Source organism: Sorex araneus, chromosome X (genome assembly GCF_027595985.1).
Source record: "Sorex araneus isolate mSorAra2 chromosome X, mSorAra2.pri, whole genome shotgun sequence".
NCBI classification, from domain to species: domain Eukaryota; kingdom Metazoa; phylum Chordata; class Mammalia; order Eulipotyphla; family Soricidae; genus Sorex; species Sorex araneus.
Genome location: NC_073313.1, coordinates 85,848,717 through 85,872,554, shown reverse-complemented (window position 1 = coordinate 85,872,554; position 23,838 = coordinate 85,848,717). Strand labels below are relative to the sequence as shown.

The 23,838-nt window shown below is 40.1% G+C and overlaps 1 protein-coding gene across 1 annotated transcript in view; it reads right to left on the bottom strand.

Moving 5' to 3' along the window:
- Positions 1-4,929: 4,929 nt before the first annotated feature.
- Positions 4,930-23,838, bottom strand: part of ENOX2 (ecto-NOX disulfide-thiol exchanger 2) — a 380,924-nt gene continuing 362,015 nt past the window's right edge. Inside the window, 5 exon segments of the mRNA XM_055122744.1 lie at positions 4,930-8,179; positions 13,623-13,676; positions 13,678-13,709; positions 17,171-17,279; positions 21,732-21,839. Of these exon segments, the coding sequence (XP_054978719.1) occupies positions 8,048-8,179; positions 13,623-13,676; positions 13,678-13,709; positions 17,171-17,279; positions 21,732-21,839 (435 nt within the window). The 3' untranslated portion in view covers positions 4,930-8,047.

Sequence of the window (23,838 nt, the reverse complement as noted above, 5' to 3'; positions counted from 1 at the left end):
TACCTTTACCCATTTTTTCCTTGCATGTATTGCCCTGATTAATATTGCTTCAGTATGCCTTCTAGATCTTCCACCTAGACATAACATTTAGGTGGATATATCCAACACTTCTTGCCAAATACTCTTATTATAGATGCTGGAGTATGGGAGAGAAGATAAAATCCCTCTGGCTTCCCTGTTAATGGAATGTGGTTTGCGCTGTGATTGGGTGAGGAGAGTGAAAAGGAAACTAAATCTATATCATAAGATTGCAAAGGGAAGTTCCTTCCCTTGTTACACTTGGGCCAGACATTACTTACCTCTGATTGAAAATCGAACTCAATTGTAAATTGAGCAAAATCTCCAGAATTTCTTCCAGTGGGAAGGTCTCATTTTTCTTTTAAGTTATCATTTGGCCTAATGGAATTCCCAGTCCTTGAAAGGTAGCTGTGGTGTCACTGAAGTATCATTCATATGACTCTAACTTGAATAATAATTTTAGCTATCTATTGAGCAATAATTTTGCCAGCATAGTTAGCAGAAGGCAGTTTACATTGATGCCTAATAAATGACCCTTTGAGGGAAGAATACTGAGATTTCCACTTTATAATGAAGAAATGAAGGCTCAGAGAGGTAAAGTGATAGTACTAGAATATGACCTTGGGCATAGCTTGAAGTCACACAAATTTGGGTTTAAAGTCTTCAGCTTTATTACATCTAGTTATGAACTTTGGAAAGCAATTTAGCCTTTATCAGGTTGTTTTCTCTTGTCAGAGGTCAAGCTTCCTAACATTTGTGAAGCCTTGCACAATGTGCCTCCTGACATATGAGTGTCTCATGTACCATGTACTTTCCTCTAAGAGGGTAAGCTTTTGTGAGAAGGATCATATATTTTAAATAGTTGAATTTTAATAGAAATATTAAAATTTAATACTGCCTAAGTCTATGTGTCAATAGTATTTTGATGTGTAAAGTTGTTGTACTTTCACAACCACTAAATTGCCCAAGACCTTCCAGCACTGTTCATATGTCACTTCTAGCCTGCATGAAAGGGACCATAATTTATTTCACTTTGAATTTCTAGGACCAACATTTATAGATTCATTTCTATAATGGTAGGTGAGTGAAAATGTGGAAATTATAATGGCAAATAGGTTTATAAGTGAAATACTTAAATAAAAGATATTGAACAGGAGAATATTTTGAGTTTGCAGTAGACAGCCCAAAGTCAAATCTCACGCCTGCTGATTAGAAACTTAAGTTATTTAATGTGCCTGAGTCTCAGCTGAAGTATAAGTTACTACTATCTGCCTACTAAGGTTGTAGTAACAATGAATGTAAAACTATTTCCTGATAAGCAGGAATCACCAATCATTATTGGATTTAACTATTAGTGCATATGAATGTAGTTTATACAGAGTGATATACAAATATTCATTTAACATACATTTATAAGCATTCAAAAGGTACTATATATTTTAACTATATATGTTAAACCATTAAACATATATTTAATGTTTTAACAGTCAATAAGACAAATGGGTACAATACTCAGATGGAACTTACACTTTAGGGCTGGATGGGGGTGGGTGGTATAGGGAGTAATGTAGCTCAGGACTCAAGAGCAAGCCATCATTACTGATTTTATCTTATCCACACCATTCATGGATGGTAAACACTAAATATTTTCACAAGTTGTTATGGCCTTGATTAAAAGGTGAAGGATTTATATTGAGTGCATGAATATCTAACCTAACTCCTGAAGGCAAGGATCAATCATACTCCTGTATTTCACAGTGCCCAGCAGTGTTTCGGGGACAGAGTAAATGTTTGAAGTATGTTTGTGTAGGTGAATTTCCTTTCTTGGGGCTCAAAAACATGAATCTCCACAATTCTAGGTATGAACACAAAAATAAAAACAAAAAAAGAAGAGCTGGAGAGATAATTACATTTGTTCAAATCATTATAAAACTCCTTAAGGTGGATAAATTATGGGCAAGTGTGTATTGGACAATTTATGGATGCTACTCTGTTGAATTATTCCCACCACTCTGTGACATGGGTACCATTTGTCCTTATCTTTGCCTATAATGAAAATGCAGTTTTTGGGACGGGTTAGCACGCTTAGAAACTCTCAGAGGCCACTAAACAAGCAAGTGGAAACAGAGATAAACAAATAGGACTATCTTAAACTAAGAAGCTTCTGCACCTAAAAACAAACAGTGACCATAACACAAGGAAAGTCTACAGAATGGGAAAGGATATTCACACAATCCCCTTCTGAAAGGGATTAATATTAAGGATATACAAGGCACTGGTTGAACTCTACAAGAAGAAAACATCTAATCCCATCAGAAAATGGGGTGATTAAATGAAGAGAAATTTTTTCAAACAAGAAATTCGAGTGGCCAGAAGGCACATGAAACAATACTCTTCATCACTAATCATCAGGGAGATGCAGATCAAAACAATGTGATATCATCTTATATAAAAAATTACAAAGACGCAACACTCTCTCTCTTTCTCTCTCTCTCTCTCTCTCTCTCTCTCTCTCTCTCTCTCTCGCCGCTCACGTTCAGTGCTCTCGAGCCGCTGTGTATGGAATGGATGGGGATGGCTCCTCCTCGTGCTCCACTTCTGTGTGTGCCTCTGTGATCTCTTCTGTCTGTCTCTCTATCTCTGTCCCTATCTCTGTAGTCTCTCCTCTGGTCTCTTCCGACCTCTCTCTGGCTCTTCTTCTGTGTCTTCTCTCTTGCTTCTGTATCTTCTCTCTCTGCTTCTGTCTCTTCTCCTTGCTTCTGTCTTACCTCTGCCCTTTTGTCTTTCTTATGCCTTTCTGTGTCTTCTCTCTTGCCTCTACCTGCTTCTGTCTTGGCTGTGTCCCCTCTCCTGATTACAGTCTTAGTTTATATAGCAATTACATAGGGTGGTGACAAAAAAGGTGGGTTGAACATTAACAAATTAACAAAGAAAGGTAAGACCATTTCTCCAGGAGATTAACAAAATCTCATCTAAGGAGATTACTCCAGATTACTAGGAGATCTGCTCAAGGGTGGGATTCAAACAAGGGTGTGTCACTTTCTTCCTTCCTCAGCTAGTAATCCACTTAAATAGTTATAGAAAATTTACTTCTAATATTTATAGCAATGTCATTTTGTATGAGCACAGTAAGAGATATATCAGACTTAGTTTGATTCTTCCTGAGGACATTCACTATATATTCCAGACCACAGTCCTCAGGTCAGGTTAGTCTTCCTAACTCCAGCAGGGTCCCAGTCTCGTCATTATTTTTGGATCATGACAGCATTTGTCTATGACCATGCTCTCAACTTATAGTTGAGTATTGTGGCGCTTTGGCCTGGCCCATTTCGATGACAGGGTAGCTCACAGCTTGCATGGGTCCATTCTGTCCCTCATCAGAACCCTGCTTTTGGGGTGCTAGGAACTAAGGGCAAATGAGTCGAGAAAGCAGATGCCCAGGAGCAAATATTATTGGAGTCATTCAGCTCCCAAGTTAGAAAGCATAATATTAACTGTCTTCCTGTGTCCATACAGAAAGGACATTGCTTTAAGGTAAACTAAGTTCCCTGTGGCAAGGCTGAAAGGACAAACCCAATGTTGTCCTACAATCTCACACCATAGACTGGCACACATACAAAAGAACAAAAGCAACCAGTGTTGTCATGAATGTGGGGACAAAGGGACTCTCCTTTATTGCTGGTAGGAACGCCGACTGGTCCAGCCTTTTTGGAAAAGAATATGGATGTTTCTCATAAAACTAGAAATTGAGCTCCCATTTGCCCCAGGAATGCCATTTCTGGGAATACATCTTGGAGATGAAAAAAGTACAATAGAAATAACATCTGCACTTTTATGTTTATTGCAGCACTATTTACAATAACCTGAATATAGAAAAAGCCCAAGTGCCCTAGAACTGATGACTGGATAAAGAAACGTTGGTAGATCTACACAATGGAATACTATGCAGCTGTTAGAAAAGATGAAATCATGAAATTTGCATATAAGTGGATGGACATGGAGAGTCTCATGCTAAGTGAAATGAGGCAGAAAGAGAGGGACAGACATGCATGACTGCACTCATTTGTGGAATATAAAGTAACATAATAGGAGACTAATACCTAAGGATAGTAGAGATAAGGGAATATAAAGTAACATAATAGGAGACTAATATCTAAGGATAGTAGAGATAAGGGCCAGGAAGATTGTTCCACAGCTTGGAAGCCGGTCTCACATGCTGAGGGAAAAGGCAGCTGGGCTAGAGAAGGGACTCCTAAGTAAATGATGGTTGGAGGGCTCACTCGGGATGGGAGATGCGTGCTGAAAGTAGACTATGGACCAAACATGATGGCCACTTAGTACCTGTATTGCAAACCATAATACCCAAAAGGAGAGAGAGAGAGAGTAAGAGGGGATGTGTATGCCACTGAAGCAGGGGGTGGGAAGGGATGGGAGTGGTGGGAGGGATACTGGGAACCTTGATGGTGGAGAATGGGCACTGGTGGAGGGATGAGTACTCAATCATTTTATGACTGAAACGTAATCATGAAAGTTTGTAAGTCTGTAAATATATCTCACTGTAATTCATAGAAAAAGAAACACTCAGGTTACACCCGGCTCTCCACTCAGAAATTACTCCTGGCAATGCTTGGAGGACCATATGGAATGCTGGAATTGAACCCAGATTGGCCATGGGCAAGGCAAGCACCCAACCCATTGTACTATTTCTCCAGCCCAGGAAATTGAATTTCTTATCGTGTCCGTGCAAACTGCCCAAAGATACACAGGGAAGAAAAGACTTTGGGGCAGCAGGATAACATATTATGTATTTATCAGACGGTGGTGAACAGTGAATCCAGATCCATTTGAGGGACTTGGTGAGATAGCCCAGAACGCCAAGGGATTATTCAGTTCAGCAAGGTGAGTCAAAAGGTCTTTACGTAGTAGTTTATTCAGCATCATATGAAAACCATACACTTTGAGGGCCACACTTTAAAAAAGCTCAATATAATGAACATATAGTTATGTCTATTCTGAAAACCATTTTTTTTCATTTGCATTCAAGACATTTTACAGCAGTTGGAAATATCACAGGACCAGGGAAGGAAATGAAACAATTTGTAAAATAAAGGAATGCTTCTATTCATATTATCTGGAAAAAATTCTGACTACAGTATCTTCTAAAAACAATGAAACAGTAAGATTTCAAAACTCAGGAGGAACAGAACAATAAATAGCATTGAGCAGTCCTAATGGAAAATGACTTCATTAATAGATTTCCATGGTGAATGGCACGGATTGTGTTATGACACGTATTGCAATTTGATTATCTAAGATAGTGTAAAGATTCTATTTTTACACTCTGGACTAACACATTAGTCAGATACAGAACCAATAGAAAGACCTATTTTAAGGAATTGGCTCCTGTGATTATAAGGGTTGGCAAGTCTGAACTTTGTAGGGCTGGCTAGCAGTATGGAAATTCTGGCAGGTGCTAAAGCTGCAGTCTTTAGCCCCAAGGCAATCTGGAAGCAGAGTTCTTTCTCCCTTGGAGAACTTCAGTCATTTCTCTTAAGGCTTTCAACTGATTGGATGAGATCCACTCAGGTGATGGAGGGCAATCTGTTTCATTCAAAGTCTACCGGTTTTAATATCAATCACATCTCAAACGTACCTTCCTAATGCCATCTGGACCAGTGCTTGACCAAAGAACATAAGTACTGTAGCCTAGCTAACCTGACACATAAAAATAACCAACATAGCATATTCAAGCAGGTTGGGAGGAATATACCTGAGCCAAATTGGTAGGAATAATAGGAAAAGCCCATTTGTTGTACAAGTAGACAAAGTGACAGAAAGCCAAGGGGCCCTAGTGTTACTTTAAAATTATATTTTATTTAATTTATTTCAGTAAGAAAGAATTGGTTAAGTGGCAAACTTCCTTGACTTCATAGATATTATTAAAATAAAGCATTTTGGGAGCTTTGAGATTTTCTGCAGCATGGATGGCAGAGATGCTTCAGTGAGGAAGCTGGTGTAAAAATAACCAGAGCGTCATGCTGGTGTCACATTTGGGTTCTTGGGAGGGGCGGGTGGGGGTGGGGGCGGGCAATCAGCTTTCAGCACGAATGGGATGGGCTGCCATGGAACTTTTCAAGTTGACAAGGAGGAAGTTTTAGCTTCTTCCAACATCATGGTACCCAAAAGCAGAAACTGATATTCACTACTAAAGGATTATTTAGAGAGAGCAAGTTCTTCAAAACTCCAAACGGAGGTACGGAAAAGTAACATTTATCTCTTAAAACCACAACTTAATATTTTTTGAAAAGAGAGTTAAAAATACAACTTCAACACTCCTGATACTGATTTAGAGAATTTTCCTGAAATAGTCTCTATTGGCTTGCATATTTACTTTAATTTTTTTTTTAATTTTAGTTTTTTGGCTATCCCAGGTAGTGTTTTGGGTTTACTCCTGGCTCTCCACTCAGAGATCACTCCTGGTGAAATATGGGGGACTACAGGTGGTGCCAGGAATCCCAGTGAGCTGCCTGCAAGGCCAGAGCCCTGCCTGCTATACCATATCTCCAGCTCCTGATCTCTTATTTTAAATCAAGGCTCAAAGAGAAGCATGCTTACGATCTTTTTTTTTTATTTTTGGGTCATATCTGGCGATGCACAGGGGTTACTCCTGGCTCTGCACTCAGGAATTACTGCTGGCGGTGCTCAGGGGACCATATGGGATGCTGGGAATTGAACTTGGGTTGGCCTCGTGCAAGGCAAACGCCCTACTCGCTGTGCTACTGCTCCAGCCCCGGCATGCTTATGTTCTTATAAGCACCACCAGTGCACAAAAGAAAAGAGCATCTCGCTGTAGATGGCAAAAAAGAGCATCTCTGTCCCAGGGTCTTAGCCAGAAATCCTCATGCTTTTCCTCCCCCACCATGTAGGGTTTCCTAACTTGTGCCTGCCACTGTAGTCTGCTGATGGGCACACAAAACTGGAAGAGTCCCTGGATATCAGCATTCAAGAAGTAGGTGACCTATTTGGAAGAATTCAAATACACCCTGGCCCATTCTGTTTTTCATCAGGAACGGTTTTCTATTAGTACTCACATCAACTTGGCATAACGTAAACATAGTAGTTACAGCAGTACATGTATTGTACTAACAACACTCTAACAGCGGAAGAGGGACCAGCAGACTTTGCAAGAAGGCCAGAAGGGAAAACACATTAAAATAAATCCCTTCTGGTACTTTGCAAAACACGTGTTCTTGATTCATAGAGAATGAAACATGCCCTCCTTTAGAAGCAGATTATGTACAAGTTGATTCTGAATAGCACAGATGCACGCCAGTTACACTGGACGCTTGACTTCTGTGAATACATCTAGATTAATATTTAAATTCTGAAATAAACCTTTTAAATGTTATATTAGAGAAAATAACTTTGGAACATTTGTCAACTTTTGGTTCACAGTAATTTTACAAAGAGCCACAAACCATGCTGTCTTTTAAAAGGTAAACCCGGTAAAGCACCTTCTAGAAGATACTGATGTTTTTATTGTTTTTATTAAAACTGGCCCACTAGAACTAAACACATTGCCAGTTAAAGAGTAGCTAGTACTTTTCTCATTCCTTTTACCAGTAGCAACATTAGCAGGAAGAAACATTTTAAAACACAAATCACAAACCATCAAAATATTCATTTAGCAATGTTTGAAAAATATCAAGGTCTACAACAGTAGTACAGACACTGAAAACACCCCAAATACTCTTTAGCCCAAGGCCTTTTTCAATACGAATAAAATGACAACCAATTGACAGAAAAGAAGTTACAGCACTTGAGGTTCGAGTTTTGTTTTTTTTTTTAAGGGCCCCGTAGCTCGGAGGTGCTACTTTAGGATCCTTATTTTAACTCAAGAAAAAAAACATTTCAGTAAGGACGGAAACATTTAAAGCGATTTCCACTTGAAAACCACTGAAAACAAATCACGCTCTAAGTCTGCTGGACACATTGAATTTTTAGGATCCCAGGTTGCTGGGAAAATGACTCAGGTCAGTTTCAAGCCCTCGAAGCCACAGAACTTCCATCTCTTTTCCAAACTGGCTCCGACTCCAGTCATTTCTTGTTTGAAGGTATGCTGGAGCCTGCCCATGAGACTTTCCACGTCGCTGGTGCAGATCTGTGGGAGAGAGGGCACTGTCATTTAAAACCTATTCCGCCTTCCTAGTCTGGTTCTTTTTTTCCTTGCCCATTTTAGAATGTTGGGCTGGAGCGATAGCACAGCGGGTAGGGTATTTGCCTTGCATGTGGCCGACCTGGGTTCGATTCCTCAGCCCCTCTCGGAGAGCCTGGCAAGCTACTGAGGGTATTCCAGCTACTGAGGGTATCCCACCCACACGGCAGAGCCTGGCAAGCTACCCGTGGTGTATTCGATATGCCAAAACCAATAACAACAAGTCTCACAATGGAGACATTACTGGTGCCCGCTCAAGCAAATCAATGAGCAACGGGATGACAATGATACAGTGATTTTAGAATATTAATGCGGGGATGGAGTGATAGTACAGGGATTAAGGCCTTCTATGTGAATGACCCTGGCTGGATCTCCAGCCATTAGCATCATCTAGGGTCTCTGAGCACCAACAGGGGTGCTCCCTGAGCCCAGAGCCATAAAGAACCCCTGAGCAACACTGGGGGTGGCCCTCCCCACCCCCAAATAGAATGGCAGCATATACGCTTGTGAGGTGAGGTTGATTTCCTCACCCTTCTCTCGTTATGTGTCGACCTCAATTGTGACCTTCCTCAATTGTGACCATCTTCTGCTGTGACCATCAACCAGAGTTCACTAAACTTTCTTATGTATATTTATAATGTCTTCTTTTACGTATGCACTGTAGCACTGCCATATTGTTGTTCATCGATTTTCTGGAGCGGGCACCAGTAACATCTCCATTGTGAGACTTGTTATTACTGTTTTTGGCAGGTCGAATACGCCACGGGTAGCTTGCCAGGCTCTGCCGTGCAGGTGGGATACTCTTGGTACCTTGCCGGGCTCTCCGAGAAGGGAGGAGGAATAGATCCTGGGTCGTCTGGGTGCAAGGCAAATGCCCTACCTGCTGTGCTACCACCCCGTCCCTTTTAGGTATAATTTACATATAATAAATCCACCGATTTTACAGGTACAATCCCATGAACTTTAGTAAATCTGTACCATCGTGCAACAGCAACTGCAACTTAATTTGACAACATTCCATTGCCACTGACAAATTCCTTTGTGCCTCTCTGTAGTCAATACTTCCATCCCCAACTCAGAGTTTTCCATGGTGGTTTCCCATTTTCTGAAAACTTCATATATGTGTAATCATATACTGTGTAGTCCTTTGTGACTTGTTTCTTTCATTTAACAAGACATTTTTGGGGAAATGATTGACACTGAGATTTCTATTGGTAAGGGCTGCTCGGAGTCATGTGGAGAGAGCCGGGTTTGTAGCCAGCTGACTGACGGCTGATCAGTGCTGATGATGCTAAGTGTGAGCCCACTGAAGTTGCAAAGCCTTTTGGGAGCGGAGGGAGGCAGGCCTGGCTACCATCAGAGCAGAATTCTTCATATATTCATTAGTTCACAAAGGAAAAAGGTGTGAACAGGGAGTGCTCTGTGCTCCTGCTTCTATGCTTTGTCTCCTCTCCCTACCTTTCTCTATCTCTCCCTCTTTCTCTTATATTCACCCACAAGACAAAGACAAATATAAATATGTGGGCCCTTTGAGGTTATGAATGCTGCTATTAATACCTTCCTGACTGGGACTAAGCAGAAGTGCCCAAGGAATCTTTAAAGAAACTCTAGGGTTTTTGCACAAAGAATATTCCTGAAATTTAAGATATACACTACCCCCTGGCCCTCCACTTAGTTCTGTTGAGGATAGCGCAGGTTCCCTGTTAAAAGTCTTGGTACCACTTTGATAGGAAGCTGCTCAGAAGAACTGGGTCTAGGCTAGGGAGTGAGGGGACACCTTCTTCCCAGTACTGGGAGTGGTCTGTGCCAAGATATGGGAAAGGAGTCCATTGCAGAGTACCATATGGCGTTGGATCCCCATTTCAATGATCAACTATATTATGTTTATGGATATATACATACAATATAGGTACAGCCTATGTGTAGAAAAGGGTCTGAAATAAGATATGCCAAACTATTAACAGTGGTTTTTCCCTGAGGGGCGGGATTGTGGGTACCTTTCTTATTTCCTTTCACTATATTTCTATATTGTGTACATTTTGAAAATAATATAAGTGCACTGTTCCTTGCACTTTAAAACTATACTAGATCGTTTTACTGACATATAGCACAATTTCATACCATTTCAACTGGCTACGTGGTCCTGGAGCTCACATTCCATTTCTCCTTTCACTGCCAAATGGGCTAATTAATTCCGGAATAGCTTCACTTCCCAGAGAGATAAATGAGGGACAGTGCTAGCTAGAACTAAAACAAATGCCATGAGGAGGATGTATCACCACAGCTGGATTCCCAAATGGGCCAAAGTCTTTGTTAAGAGGACATATGCTTAATTGGCTTAATGTTTTGGACATCCAACTGTCAAGATACTTTATTCTAATGGCACATCTCAAAAGGCTCAGATCTTGTAAAGCAGTGAAAACAATCCATGTCTAGGTTTCACTGGATGCTGCTTCTGAAAATAATCTACATGGGATAATTTGCTCCCAGGGGTCAAGAGTTCTCTTCTGCCCTTATGCAGCATCTCTGTCACTTTGACTTTCTAGGGAACTAGCACTGATTCCTCTTATGTCTGCTCCTGACACTTTCTGAGCTCTCTGACAAGAAAGCATTGGTGACGGAAGTAGCACACAAGAGCAGCCATGGCATAGAATGACTGCACTCATTTGTGGGATATAAAACAAACCCATAATATGAGACTAGTACCCAAGAACAGTAGAAACAAGGGCCAGGAAGACTTTCACGATCGCAAGCCTGACTCAGGCGCTGGGGGAGATGGCAGGTGGGATAGAGAAGAGACCACTATGATGAAGATAGTCGGGAATGATCACTCTGGGTAAGAACTATGTGCTGAAAATAGGTAAAGGAACAAACATGATAACCTCTCAGTATGTATCGCAGAGCGAGAGAGACAGAGAGAAATAGAAATGCCTGCCATAGAGACAGGCTGGGGATGGTTGGGAGGGAAACTGAGGAAAATGGTGGTGAGAAATGTGCACTGGTGGAGGAATGGGTGCTGGAATGTTATATGACTGAAACCTGACTGTGAACAACTTTATAACTGTGTATCTCATGGTGATTCATTAAAAAAAGAGAATTAAAAAGAGAGAGAACAGCCCATGGACATTATTTAGTTGATATTATAGACTTACTGTTCCATCTTGGTTTTTTTCTTTTGGGGTCACACCTGGCGATGCACAGGGGTTACTCCTGGCTCATGCACTCAGGAATTGCTCCTGGTGGTGCCCGAGGGACCATATGGGATGCTGGAAATTGAACCCTGGTCGGCCACGTGCAAGGCAAACAACCTACCTGCTGTGCTATCACTCCAGCCCCTGTTCCATCTTGTTTTGCCCCTTCCATGATTGTTCCATCACAGAGAATGGTAGTGATGGTGGGGCAGATGGTTGGAATAAGAATTCCAATTCCCATCCCCTTTTTTAAATTGAATCACCATGAGATCTACAGTTATAAAGTTCTTTATGATCGAGTCTCAGTCATACAATGTTCCAATACCCATTCCTTCACCAGTGTACATTTCCCACCACCACTGTCCCTAGTTTCCCTCCTGCCTTCCTCCTCCCCCGACTCCCTGAACCTGCAAACCTGCAGCCTGCCTCTGTGCTCTATGGCAGGCACCTTTCTTTCTTTCTTTCTTTCTTTCTTTCTTTCTTTCTTTCTTTCTTTCTTTCTTTCTTTCTTTCTTTCTTTCTTTCTTTCTTTCTTTCTTCCTTCCTTCCTTCCTTCCTTCCTTCCTTCCTTCCTTCCTTCCTTCCTTCCTTCCTTCCTTCCTTCCTTCCTTCCTTCTTTCTTTCTTTCTTTCTCTCTCTCTCCTTCCTTCCTTCCTTCCTTCCTTCCTTCCTTCCTTCCTTCCTTCCTTCCTTCCTTCCTTCCTTCCTTCCTGCTTTCTTTCTTTCTTTCTTTCTTTCTTTCTTTCTTTCTTTCTTTCTTTCTTTCTTTCTTTCTTTCTTTCTTTCTTTCTTTCTTTCTTTCTTTCTTTCTTTCTTTTTTCTCTTTTCTCTCTTTCCCTCCCTCCCTCCCTCCCTCCCTCCCTCCCTCCCTCCCTCCCTCCCTTCTTTCTTTCTTTCTTTCTTTCTTTTCTTTCTTTCTTTCTTTCTTTCTTTCTTTCTTTCTTTCTTTCTTTCTTTCTTTCTTTCTTTCTTTATCTTATTTTCCTTTTAGGCAATGGTTTGCAATACTGTTACTGAAAGGGTGCTGTTAGGAAAAATGAAAGTTGCTTATAAATGGATGGACTTGGAGAGTACTATGCTGAGTGAAATCAGTTAGAGGGAGAGGGACAAACATACGATGATTCCACTCATTTGCAGGATATTAAAAACAAGACTTCCAATTTTGAAAATGAATATTTGTCAGTGGCAAAAGAACTAGGGTGCAAGTTTGATGGGTAAGAAATCTTGATCCTCAACTTCTATGTACATTTAGAGACAGGAGGAAAATTATTCTCAGATATATCTTGAGAAGTAGGTGGTCAATGCATTCAAGTTTGCCTGGAACTTCCCTGATTTTAGCATTGAATTATTATTATTTTTTTCTTTTGGGTCACACCCAGCGATGCACCGGGTTACTCCTGGTTCATGGACTCAGGAATTACTCCTGGTGGTGCTCAGGGGACCATATGGGATGCTGGGAATCGAACCTGGGTCAGCCGCGTGCAAGGCAAATACCCTACCCGCTGTGCTATCACTCCAGCCCACCACTGAATTATTTTTTGCAGGGCCTCCTAAGTGGTGCTCAGGAGGTCTGGGGACCAAACTGGTGATGGTTGGCCAATGTGACTATTAGTCAGCCCCAGGGCCTGAGGATACAATGGTGTCAGGGATACTCAGGTGTTTTGCTGGTGGTGCTCCTGTGCCTGCAGGCCTGCATCTAGAAATTTTCAGGAAATATGTACTAGTGGGAATAAAATCCATGTTAGGTGCGTGATTAAACCTGTACCCTAACTGCTGGATTATCTCCTGGCATCAGTACTGTACTCTTCATTTTCTTTTGATTTTGGGCCACACCTGGTGGTGCTTAGGATTTACTCTTGGCTGTGAACTCAGGGCTCATTCCTGAAATGCTCAAGGGACCGTAAGGGGTGCCGGGGATCAAAGCTGGGTCAGTCACCTGCAAGGCAAACACCCTACCTGCTGTACTATTGCTGCGGTCCCAGCACTGAACTCGTAAATCCCTGAAAGCCTCTTAGTTCCATAAAATAGGTGGTTACTCTTCATGCAAGAGAGAAGCTTCCATTCACAGTGAGCTAATACTGAGGGGAATTATCCTTAAAGTGATAAAATATGGCCTATTTACATCTGAGGAGAGTAACGTTACCTGTTCACAAAGAACCCTATATTCTCTTGTGTGCCAGTTACAAGCTCTCACTTACCTTATTATCTAGACGGTTCAAGTAGGAACAGATGTATTCAATGCTTGCTCCAAATTGGATGTACATGAAGAAAAGTGGAGATAATTCCTATGGAGACAACACCGTGGAGGTTACACTTGAGTATTGTGTTCCTTGAGTGGTCACGTGATAAGGGTACAACAAAAGCTAACTTAAATACATCATACTGGGTACTGTCCTACCTTTGCATCTGTTTTACTCCTAAGCATTTATGAGAGCCCTATGAGGTCACCACTCCATTTCCAGATGAGTATACTAGGACACAGAATATTTAAGTTGGTATTTGATCCAAGATAATGACTTCTAACCACTGTACATATTGCATCTCACTATACTTTGTCATCTAGAAAAAACTGGCATTTGGGGAAATATTTCTATCATTTATTGTGGCTAAAGATCATTTGAGTTCTACAGTTTACCTGATTTTGGGCTCACATCTGAGTCAGCACTTATTCCTAGCTTTGTGCTCAGAGATCACTCCTGGTAAGATTCAGGGGACCATAATTGGGGTCAGGGATCAAACCTAGGGCACCCACATGCAAGGCAAATGCCCTATCTGCCGTATTATCTCTCTGGCCCCTGAATTTTACATTTCAAAATGAATTCAGAATCTTACAATGAATTTGTATTTTGGGGGGTTTGCAGTTCCTTTGCATGATCTTCAAATTGAACCTTAGTCTCTTTTTACTAAAACTGTCATGCTATTATAGTAAAAATTACCAATTTTGTACTTTGCCTGATTAATCTTATGCCTCTCACAAGAGAATCTGTTGATTGCATTTGTGTTTTATTCTGTGAATAATAGTTCTGCAAAGAAAAGCCAAACATTTCATTCATACAAGAGATCACTAGCACTCTGTTTGTGCTCAGAGCTCTGAATCTCTTCAAGTAATGGGTTTTCTTCGGGCAGTTTATAGGTTCTAGGAATGCACAAGATTGCAGCTCAGTATAACTCTGGGATGATTGGCAGCTCTACACACTGCCTTTATTGTTCTGGCCACAGGTTAATCGTTCTAAAGCTTCTTTCTCTGGCAATAGGTAGAAAATAATTTGTTCAAAAGTCTGCTATTTCATTCTTTACATTTTTTTTGAATTCACCCTCTTTTGTAAGATCTTAGGTACAACAAATAGACACAGAATTGAGTTTGCTGAAAACTGCCAGGAAATAAAAGCTAAATTCGATTTCGTTTATAAACTACAACTTATTTATCCCTTTAAGAGCTGACAAAGAATAGCACAGATTTAAATTGTTTCTTCGAGGGCTGGAGCCACAGTACAGCGGGTCGGGTGCTTGTCTTGCATGCAGCTGACTGGGGTGGATGCCTGGCACCCATATAGTCCCTGAGACCCACCAGGAGTGATCCCTAAGCACAGAACCAGGAGTAAGTGCTGAGCACTGCTGGCTGTGACCATAAATAAAACCTAAAACACCACTGTGTCTTCAAGTTTAATATAGTTATTTGTGAAAATCTTCCAAATTTTAGAGGCAAGATTGTGGGATCCAGGTTGCAACTATGTTCAAAGTGGATGCTATTACTAATAACATGATTTTGTTCTTTTTCTTTCCCCCATTTTTATTGGGGTACTGGGGTTTGCAACATTTCCCTCCTTCTTCCTGCTTCCCTCCACCAATATTCCAAAGACTTCTTCTATCGAAAATGATTTTATTCTTATGACTAAGTAAACTGAGTTTCTTTTTTCTTTAGGGTTTTGGGTCACACCCAGTGGTGCTCAAGGCTTATGCTTAATTCTGTGTTCAGGGATCATTCCTGGCATGCTCATGGGACCACATGGAACGCTGGGGACTGAATCAGCTGAGTGCAAGTCAAGTACCCTACCCACTGTACTATATCTCTGGCTCCTAAACTGAATCTCTAAATACTAATTCAAGCTGAGAAACTGCAAATCTGAAGATGGGAGTACATAGTCAAAGGAATTCCACGTGTTACAGTCAGGAAAGGCCATCAAATGCCAAGAAAAAAACTCCAAAGGTTTCAAAATACTAAGTCAATTTTATGGGTTCACACCCAAAGAACCAATTAAAAGTGCATTTTCCTTCCTCCTGGTCGGCCCAAAATTAAAAAAAAAATAATTGAGATAACACTGGTTACAAATGTAAAAGCTTTTATGTCTTAGGGCTACAATGTTACCATTTGCCATCATCACCAAGATGTCCATATTCTTTTTGAAAAAAAATGAAACAAAGAAACAACTATTTTAAGAATTTTTTTAATGGCCATCCACTTACAGAGGCTTCTTCCTACATTCATCTCTTTTCTGACAGGTCTCCCTGTTGCTATGCCAATTTGTTAAAGGACTTTTAGTTGGAAAACTGAAATAAATTGTCACTTTTCTTGAAGACTCAATGGCAGATTCCCCAGTGCATATTTATTAACATATCAAAGTGTTAAATCCGCATACAATACTCATTATCAAAGGAAGACTGAGCTCAAGAAATACACAGAAGCCTATCATTGTGTAAGATTTCTGAGACTGTGGTGGTGTTACTGCATCGCTCAGCGCCCCTCCCCCCTCGGCAGCTGGAATTACCTGCTGAGGCCAAAGACTGTCCCTTCTAAATGTTAAATGTTTTAGGATGTCAATGCACCTGTGTTAGTCAATAGCAATATAAAGTCAACAAGACTTTGCCTGGAGTGCTTATGTGTAAAACATATCCCATCCACTGAGGGCTTACTTGGGACTGACACCGTACTCAGTGTTTTCAATGAACTGTTGTATTTAATACTCACAGCTACCCATTTAAAGGTAGGTACTATGCCCATTTTGCAGATGGAGGAATTAAAGATCAGGATAGAAATGGTGAGGTTAAGTCATAAGGGCTGGCGTCTGTTAGCTAGTCAAAATAGCCATCTGCATCTTTAAATCGATTTTTGTAGAATGAAAACAACTCTGGCATTGATCTCATCAGAGCTCACCAGTATCCAACAACTACATACTGTAACAGGGTAACTTGGAAGAGATTCAAGAGGACCACCCTTCTCTGGAGGGTCTTTGGGAAAAGTTCTCTGCCCAACAGGTTCTGCACTGACCATGGAGCAGAAGTGAGAAGGCTGTTTTCCTTGTATAGAGATTCTATCTTTTATTTATTTATAGGAAAAATATTGGGGAGGGGCATGCCTGGCAATGCTCATGTGTTACTCTTGGCTCTGTACTCAGGAATTACTCCCGCACTGACATGCTTCAGAAATGCTTAGTAAGTGCTTATTTCTAACAGGTGTGCCTTTCCCTTCTACACTGTTCTCTATACCAGGGCATCTTACATATTTCCCACTTGCTACCCTTTCACCTGAGAACTTTTATGAGACCTAGGGTATACAGATGTATAAAATAGGCATACAAGTACAACATTTACTGATAATAAATTAAAAAAAAATGTTTCCTGAAACACATTTTAAAGATTTTTTGAATTTATTTACATAACCCCATCTGGGCATGGAAATTCATTTACATGACCCATAGTTTAAGAAGCAAGTCTCTATACATTTTGTGTATGTATTTAGTTTCCTTACCCACTAGCAGTGCTTCCCGTTCAGATTTGATAGGACTGCTGTTCATGTTCTTCTCAAGAGGGTAGTCACTATCCTGGTTGGATGTACACAGTCTAGAAGCATTGCTTTCCTGTGGGAATAATATGCTTTCTGAGTTAGTATACCTTAGTCGTTAATAGACTTGGTTACCATCACACACAGGCAAGCCTAATACAGTACCATACAACCAAGAGCAACCAATTCTGATGACTGAATGTGTGTGTTGTGTGTGGAGAGCTAGGGAACTAGCTTATAAAAACATAATAGGTTATCAAAGCTTCTTTATATGACTTCAAAACACAGAAAAGACTAGATAGTCAACTTCATTTTTTTCCTGCCTTCATCATTCTTTGAGGAGAGGGGCTGGGCCATACCTTGCAGTGCTTGGGGTTACGCTTGGCTTTGTGATCTGCAGTCATTCTCAGCAGTGCTCTGGGGATTATGTGGTACCAGGGATTGAACCCAGGCCTCCTTCGTGCAAAGCATGTGCCATCTCTCCGGTCCATCCTTATCATTTTTGACTCTACATAACTAACCTAGAGAACCAGACTTATTTATATATAAATATATTTGACTCTGTATGTGACTTGCAATCCATGGAATGGATTCCATGGGATGTCAAAAGATTGCATGGCCGCCCACCAATGAGATGGTCAGACTTCTTCGTTAAAACCTTGAATGAATGGTTTGAGGCTCTTCCTGTTCCTGGAGTGAGCAGATATCATTGGTCTACACTAGAACGTGACAGGGACAAATGGAGAAGTTACTGGCGCCTGCTCAAGCAAATTGAAGATCAATGGGAAGACAAGTGATACAAGTGATGTGACTTGGATAATTGGAATCAAATCTGTTGTTTATAAGATCCTAGGAATTATTAGGTATAGTTTATCCTCATTCTACGAGAAAGTGAGGCTGATATAAAAGAGGTAAAACGCTTCTAAGACAAACACCCTTAGGAAGTGTTAGAGCCAGGATTTCATACCAGGCAGTACAGTATTCATTTATTTATTGGGGGCCATATGTGGCAGTGTACAGGGCTTATACCTATCTCTGCACTCCAGAGATCACTTCTGGTGGGCTCTGGGGACCTTGAGATACCAAGGATTGAACCAGGGTCAGCATAATGCAAGGCCTTGCCCATTGTACTATCTCTCTGGCCATTAGGCAGTACCATATTTTAACTATTTTCAATTTTAGCTCTATACTCTGCAAAAGAAAGTTGCATCATTGACTGTACTTTGTAATGTAGCTAATCTACTTACAGATTAAACAACTGGTTCTTGAACTAAAAATTAGAGCCTCTGTTAAGCTAATGTTAAGATCAGTCTTGTCTCTAATAAGGACATTATCACTCAGAACACTCTAGGCTTTACAAACAGGAAAAAACCATGATCTAAAATCCCATTAGATCTTTGTTGTAAAGGTCTAATGCTTTCTGAGCATTGAGGGGAAAGTTTCCTAAGAGATACTCCAGTGAAATCCAGGACCAGTAATCAAACAAAAATGTCTCCAAACCTTTCACACATCCTTCTCCCCCACCCCCACCCCAGTCCACTTTCTTTGGGTATTGAGAATACTTTTCTCTATTGTAACTGTGAAGGCAGAGTCTTCAGAAGTAGGAATAAAAGAAATCACCTTTTTGAGCCTCAGGACCATTGTTAACGAAAAACACTGGGGAAATGCTCCTGGGTGTGTGGTGGGGGAGGGGGACAGCTGATGTGACTGATTCCCGGGCTTTGTCATTTTTCCTTCTGTAAGCTCTCAGCAGGGACAGATTCCCTTGTTTACTTTTAAGATACCTCTTAGCTTCTAGAATATTTCTCCTGAATGAAATAAACGGCCTGTACAGCAAGGCCGGTTGTTTTGTGGACTTGCTGGCTTCCTGGCTATCTTCTGAAGGGAAACCTTTCTGGATGACCTACTCAATTTATTGAACTTTAGAATTCAATCCAGATGGTAAACTACAATGCCAAGTTTGATTTAAACTGCTGGCTTGCTTCTGAGCCACGGTTCTGTACATCTGCTTCTCACTCCTTTAAAACATTAAATGATCCAGTAAGCTATTTCTTAAGTGTAAAAGTTTAGCAGGTTTTGGTTTATTTAAGATAAGAAGACATCCTGAAAAGTTTTAGCCATTTTGAATAGATATGGAAACTGAAGCCTGATTTCAAGTTTATTATAGCTGACATTAAAAAAATTAGAAGGCATATTAAGGGGAACCTTGAATTGTATTTATTTTTAAATTTTTTATTTATTTTTGTTTTTTATTGAATCACTGTGAAATAGATAGCTGTTCATGATTAGGTTTCAGTCACACAGTGTTCCAACACCCATCCCTTCACCAGTGTACATTTCCCAGAACCAGTGTCCCCAGGTTCCCTCCCATTATCCCTCACGCCCCCTTCAGCCTGCTTCTATGGCAGGCGTGCTCTCTCTCTCTCTCTCTCTCTCTCTCTCTCTCTCTGTCTCTCTATCCTTTTGGGCATTGTGGCTTGCAATAATTGATACTGAAAGTTTATGACAATGTTTAATTTTAATTTTACTAGCAGGTTGAAAGAGCTAGTTCTTTATATAGTAAGACAGACATAAGTCACATTTCAGAACAGTGACAATAACTCACACTGTAGATCACTGTCAAGAAACCTAAATAAAAAATCAAAAAGTTACCTTATATCACCAAAATATTTACTGCCTTGCTTTCAGATTAATTTTGCAGTCTAATGTGACGGGACTATGCTTCCTAACCTGACTGTGGCAGGTTGAAATATCTGGTCACAAACTGGCTGTTTGTGAGATCAGTTTACAATAAATGGTCATTATTTTTTTTTTCAGTAAAAAGCTTTGCTTAAAATAACAGAAAAAAATTTTGTGAATCATTTTCTGGATTACCAGTGGGATCTCTTTTGCTGTCCTCATCGTATATTAGGCTCCAGGAAGGAAAGTACTAAGATTTAGGTTTAACGCGATAAGTTTCTTCTATGCATTTGATCTACGATTCTTCAAATGTGATCCTTTACAAAGCAGACAGCTGCTCATGATAAAAATGCCCCATCAATTTGTGATGTCATCCTAAAGAGTGATTCTAAGCATAATGTCATTAGCACAATGCTATTTCTATCTACAGTCTTCTGGATACACACTCCATTGTATGCAAGAGGCAAATCAGCTATGTAGCAGCTTTGGGACATTTAAAAACCTTTGATGGTATGAGCAAAGTCCTGCTAAATGGAGCAGCTTTGGCACTTTTCAATTAAATGCTTGATAAATGAATTTCTCTGGGATAGCGCTTGTTTCTTTAATGGCACCCACAAAAGTGAAAAGTGAGTTGGTTTTATGAAGTGGAAGAATTAAAAGCATATTGCAAATGGCCTCCAGAAGAAAACACTTTCAATCATTTGCTTCAACTACACAAAGGTTGCCAGTTCTTAATGGCACTCTGGGGGAAGCTGCTATGCTGGCAAATACAGCCAGAGCCTGTATGCATTGCATCTTCCTGAGCTGAGTGTAGAAGATATGGAACACAATTCCTATACAAATGTAGCATTGTTCATTTCTGGCTCTTTGTCTGAACTTCCTATCTCTTCCAAGACACTAAATTTGGGAGTTTTGGTCCATGCGCCTTCCTTTTCCTTATTTTTGACCACACCGGGAATCGAACCCAGGGCTTTATACTGGCAAGGCAAGTGCTCTACATCTGAGCTATATTCCTAGCCATGGGTCTTCCATTTTAGAGGTAACATAAGGCATAAATGAGACTGTGAGGTATAAGGAAATTTTTGACACCTTAGACTGGGCAGCTGATTTGTGGCTATAATAACTGAATCCATACAAATACCAGTGGATTGTGTCAAAGGCCCTTGCTGCTGATGTGTTTTTGCTTCAGGCTCTCACTTCGTAATGTCCCATCTTGCTTTAATTGTTGTCATTATATACTTTAAAAAATACTCTGTCTTTTAGTTTGTTTTCAAGGTCTCCAGGCTTTCCTTTTTGACTACTTCACCTGTACCTGTTAGATGGAGTGTCTGCAAGGAAGAAGCATCAATGTTCTGGCTTGTAATGTATTTCTTCCTTTTATGAAGTGTTGAATTAAAAGGTACTTTGTGTCCCATGAGTTGTCTATGTAGCCATTTGCTTGATAAAATGAAGCTGGGATGGAGTGTACATTCTGGACTTCTTTTTTTTTGGAAGTAAATATATTTTATTTGGAGGTTTTTTAAGGTGTGGAGGAGGAGAGAGAGAGTATCACACTCAAGAGAACACATTCTGAACTTCTTGAGAGGGAAGACTCGGGGATTTTGGAGATAGATTAGGATTTTATTCACTGAAAACTACACTCTGGAATTGTTTGAAATATCAAAGATTCATACCTAAAAATTAGATGCCTCAATCCAAGAATTATCCTGGGGAGGGGTTTTTAACTGACAATCAGTGAAACATCCCAAATGGATTCCTTCTGAATTCCTATTCCTATTATAACATGGCACTTCTGTTTTCCCCAAAAAGGGCGAAAGGGCAAGGGGAAGATTCACTGAGGATTATGTACCTTTTCTTTAAGACTTTCCAACATTTTTTCCACTTGTAACTTGTCATCTTTGATTTTTTCAAGTTCAGCTTCTTTCCTTTTGTATTCCTCTTGCACTTTCAGTAGATGCTACAGGAAAGATGAAAAACAAGTCTTATTTGGGGTGGGGGTACATCCAGCAGTGCTCAGTGCTTATTCCTGGCTTGATGTATAAAACTTAACTTATTCCTGGCAGAACACAAGGGGCCATGCATAGAGAGAGCTAGGAACTGAACTGGGGCTGGCTTCATGCAGGGCAACACCTTAACCTCGGTACTATCTCTCCAGCCAACCAGTCCAGTCATAAGGATACTTATGAAGTATATACATACTTCAATTAAAGACTGTCATTGAAGTTAGAGATTAGTTAGTCAGCTCCATATTCTCCCAGCACAAACAAACACCTCTCCTTGCCAAATGGGAAAATCAAGATACATTTCATTTGAAGTAACCTTATCTGGCTTTATTAACATTTTTTGGATTCATTCAGAATTTTTTCAGACTCCTTTAGTCTTAGAGATAAACGGATCTAGTTACTTCATATTCCTACTTGAGTCAGATGTCAGGTAGGGTGCAGCTAATGCAGTATAAAATATCTTCCCCCCATGGACTCTTTTTTAATTAATTAATTAATTTTTAAAAAATTTATTCTTTTATTGAATCAACATGTGGAAAGTTACAAAGCTTTCAGGTTTAAGTCCCAGTTATACAATGCTCGAACACCCATCCCTTCACCAGTGCACATATTCCACCACAAAGAATCACAGTATACTTCCCCACACCCCCCACCTCCCCAGCCCCCCACCCCGCCTGTGTAACTGATAAATTTCACTTTACTTTCACCTTACTTTGATTACATTCAATATTTCAACAAAAAAACCCTAAACCCTCACTATTATTATTTGGAGTTTCTCCCCGCTAAAGTAGGACCTGCTGAAAAGGAAGCATTTAATAATTTGTTTTCCATTGTTGAGAATGAAGATATATGAGGTCAAGCGGCCACACTAGCAGCCACACGGTTTTGGATTTCTGTATTTTAGTATTTTAGTAACTAAGTCCAGAGAAATATCTGCCAGAAATTGCATCATTGCAATCTTGTACCTCTCAGCTACTTTATATTCCACATATGAGTGCAACTTTTCTATGTCTGTCTCTTTCTTTCTGACTCATTTCACTCAGCATGATACTTTCCATGTTGATCCACTTATATGCAAATTTCGTGACTTCATGTTTTCTGACAGATACATAGTATTCCATTGTGTAGATGTACCAGAATTTCTTTAACCAGTCATCTGTTTTTGGGCACTCTGGTTTTTTCCAGATTGTGGCTATTGCAAACAGTGAGCAGTATAAAAATATCTTGATTGCTGCATAGACATGAACTTAATGTTGTAAACCAGTCTTACAAACAGCCATTTTACATGCCAAGATCAATTTGCATGAGGAATGTAGTAAAGAGTCCAAATTTCATAAGTGTTCTTCATATTGATTTTTCTGTCATTAAGCAAGGAACTGGTTTGATCATTAATAATGATAATTGTAACAATAGCATATTGGTCACACTTAACATGTGCTGAGAATTTAAGCCTCACAATAATCCTTTGATACATAAAGCTGAGGGTTAGAGAGGTTACGTGGCTTGCCTAAGCCCCATTCAGATACTAACTGGTAGGGCTGGTATTTAAATCTATGATAGGTCAAACCCCAAAGTCCATACTCTTAACTCTTAATCATCGTACTAGATTATTCATCAATTCAAAATAAGATGGACAATATTCTTAATTAAATTTTTGTTTTATTTGATACTGGCTGTGATCAAGCTTACACTTTGCTCTGTGCTTAGAGATCATTCCTGATGGTATTCAAGGGACCATATATGATCAAAACTGGGTTGGTTGCATGCAAAGCAAGTATCTTATCCCCTATAACATCTCTCTGATCCCAAGATTGAAAAATTTTATCATTGTTTATAAGATTGTTTTCCAATATGAGTAATAAAAATGAGTAAAATGAAGCAAAAAAATCCTAGTTTGAGGGCACTAGTGATAATGTCTACTGGAGCGATAGCATAGGTAGGGCATTTTCCTTG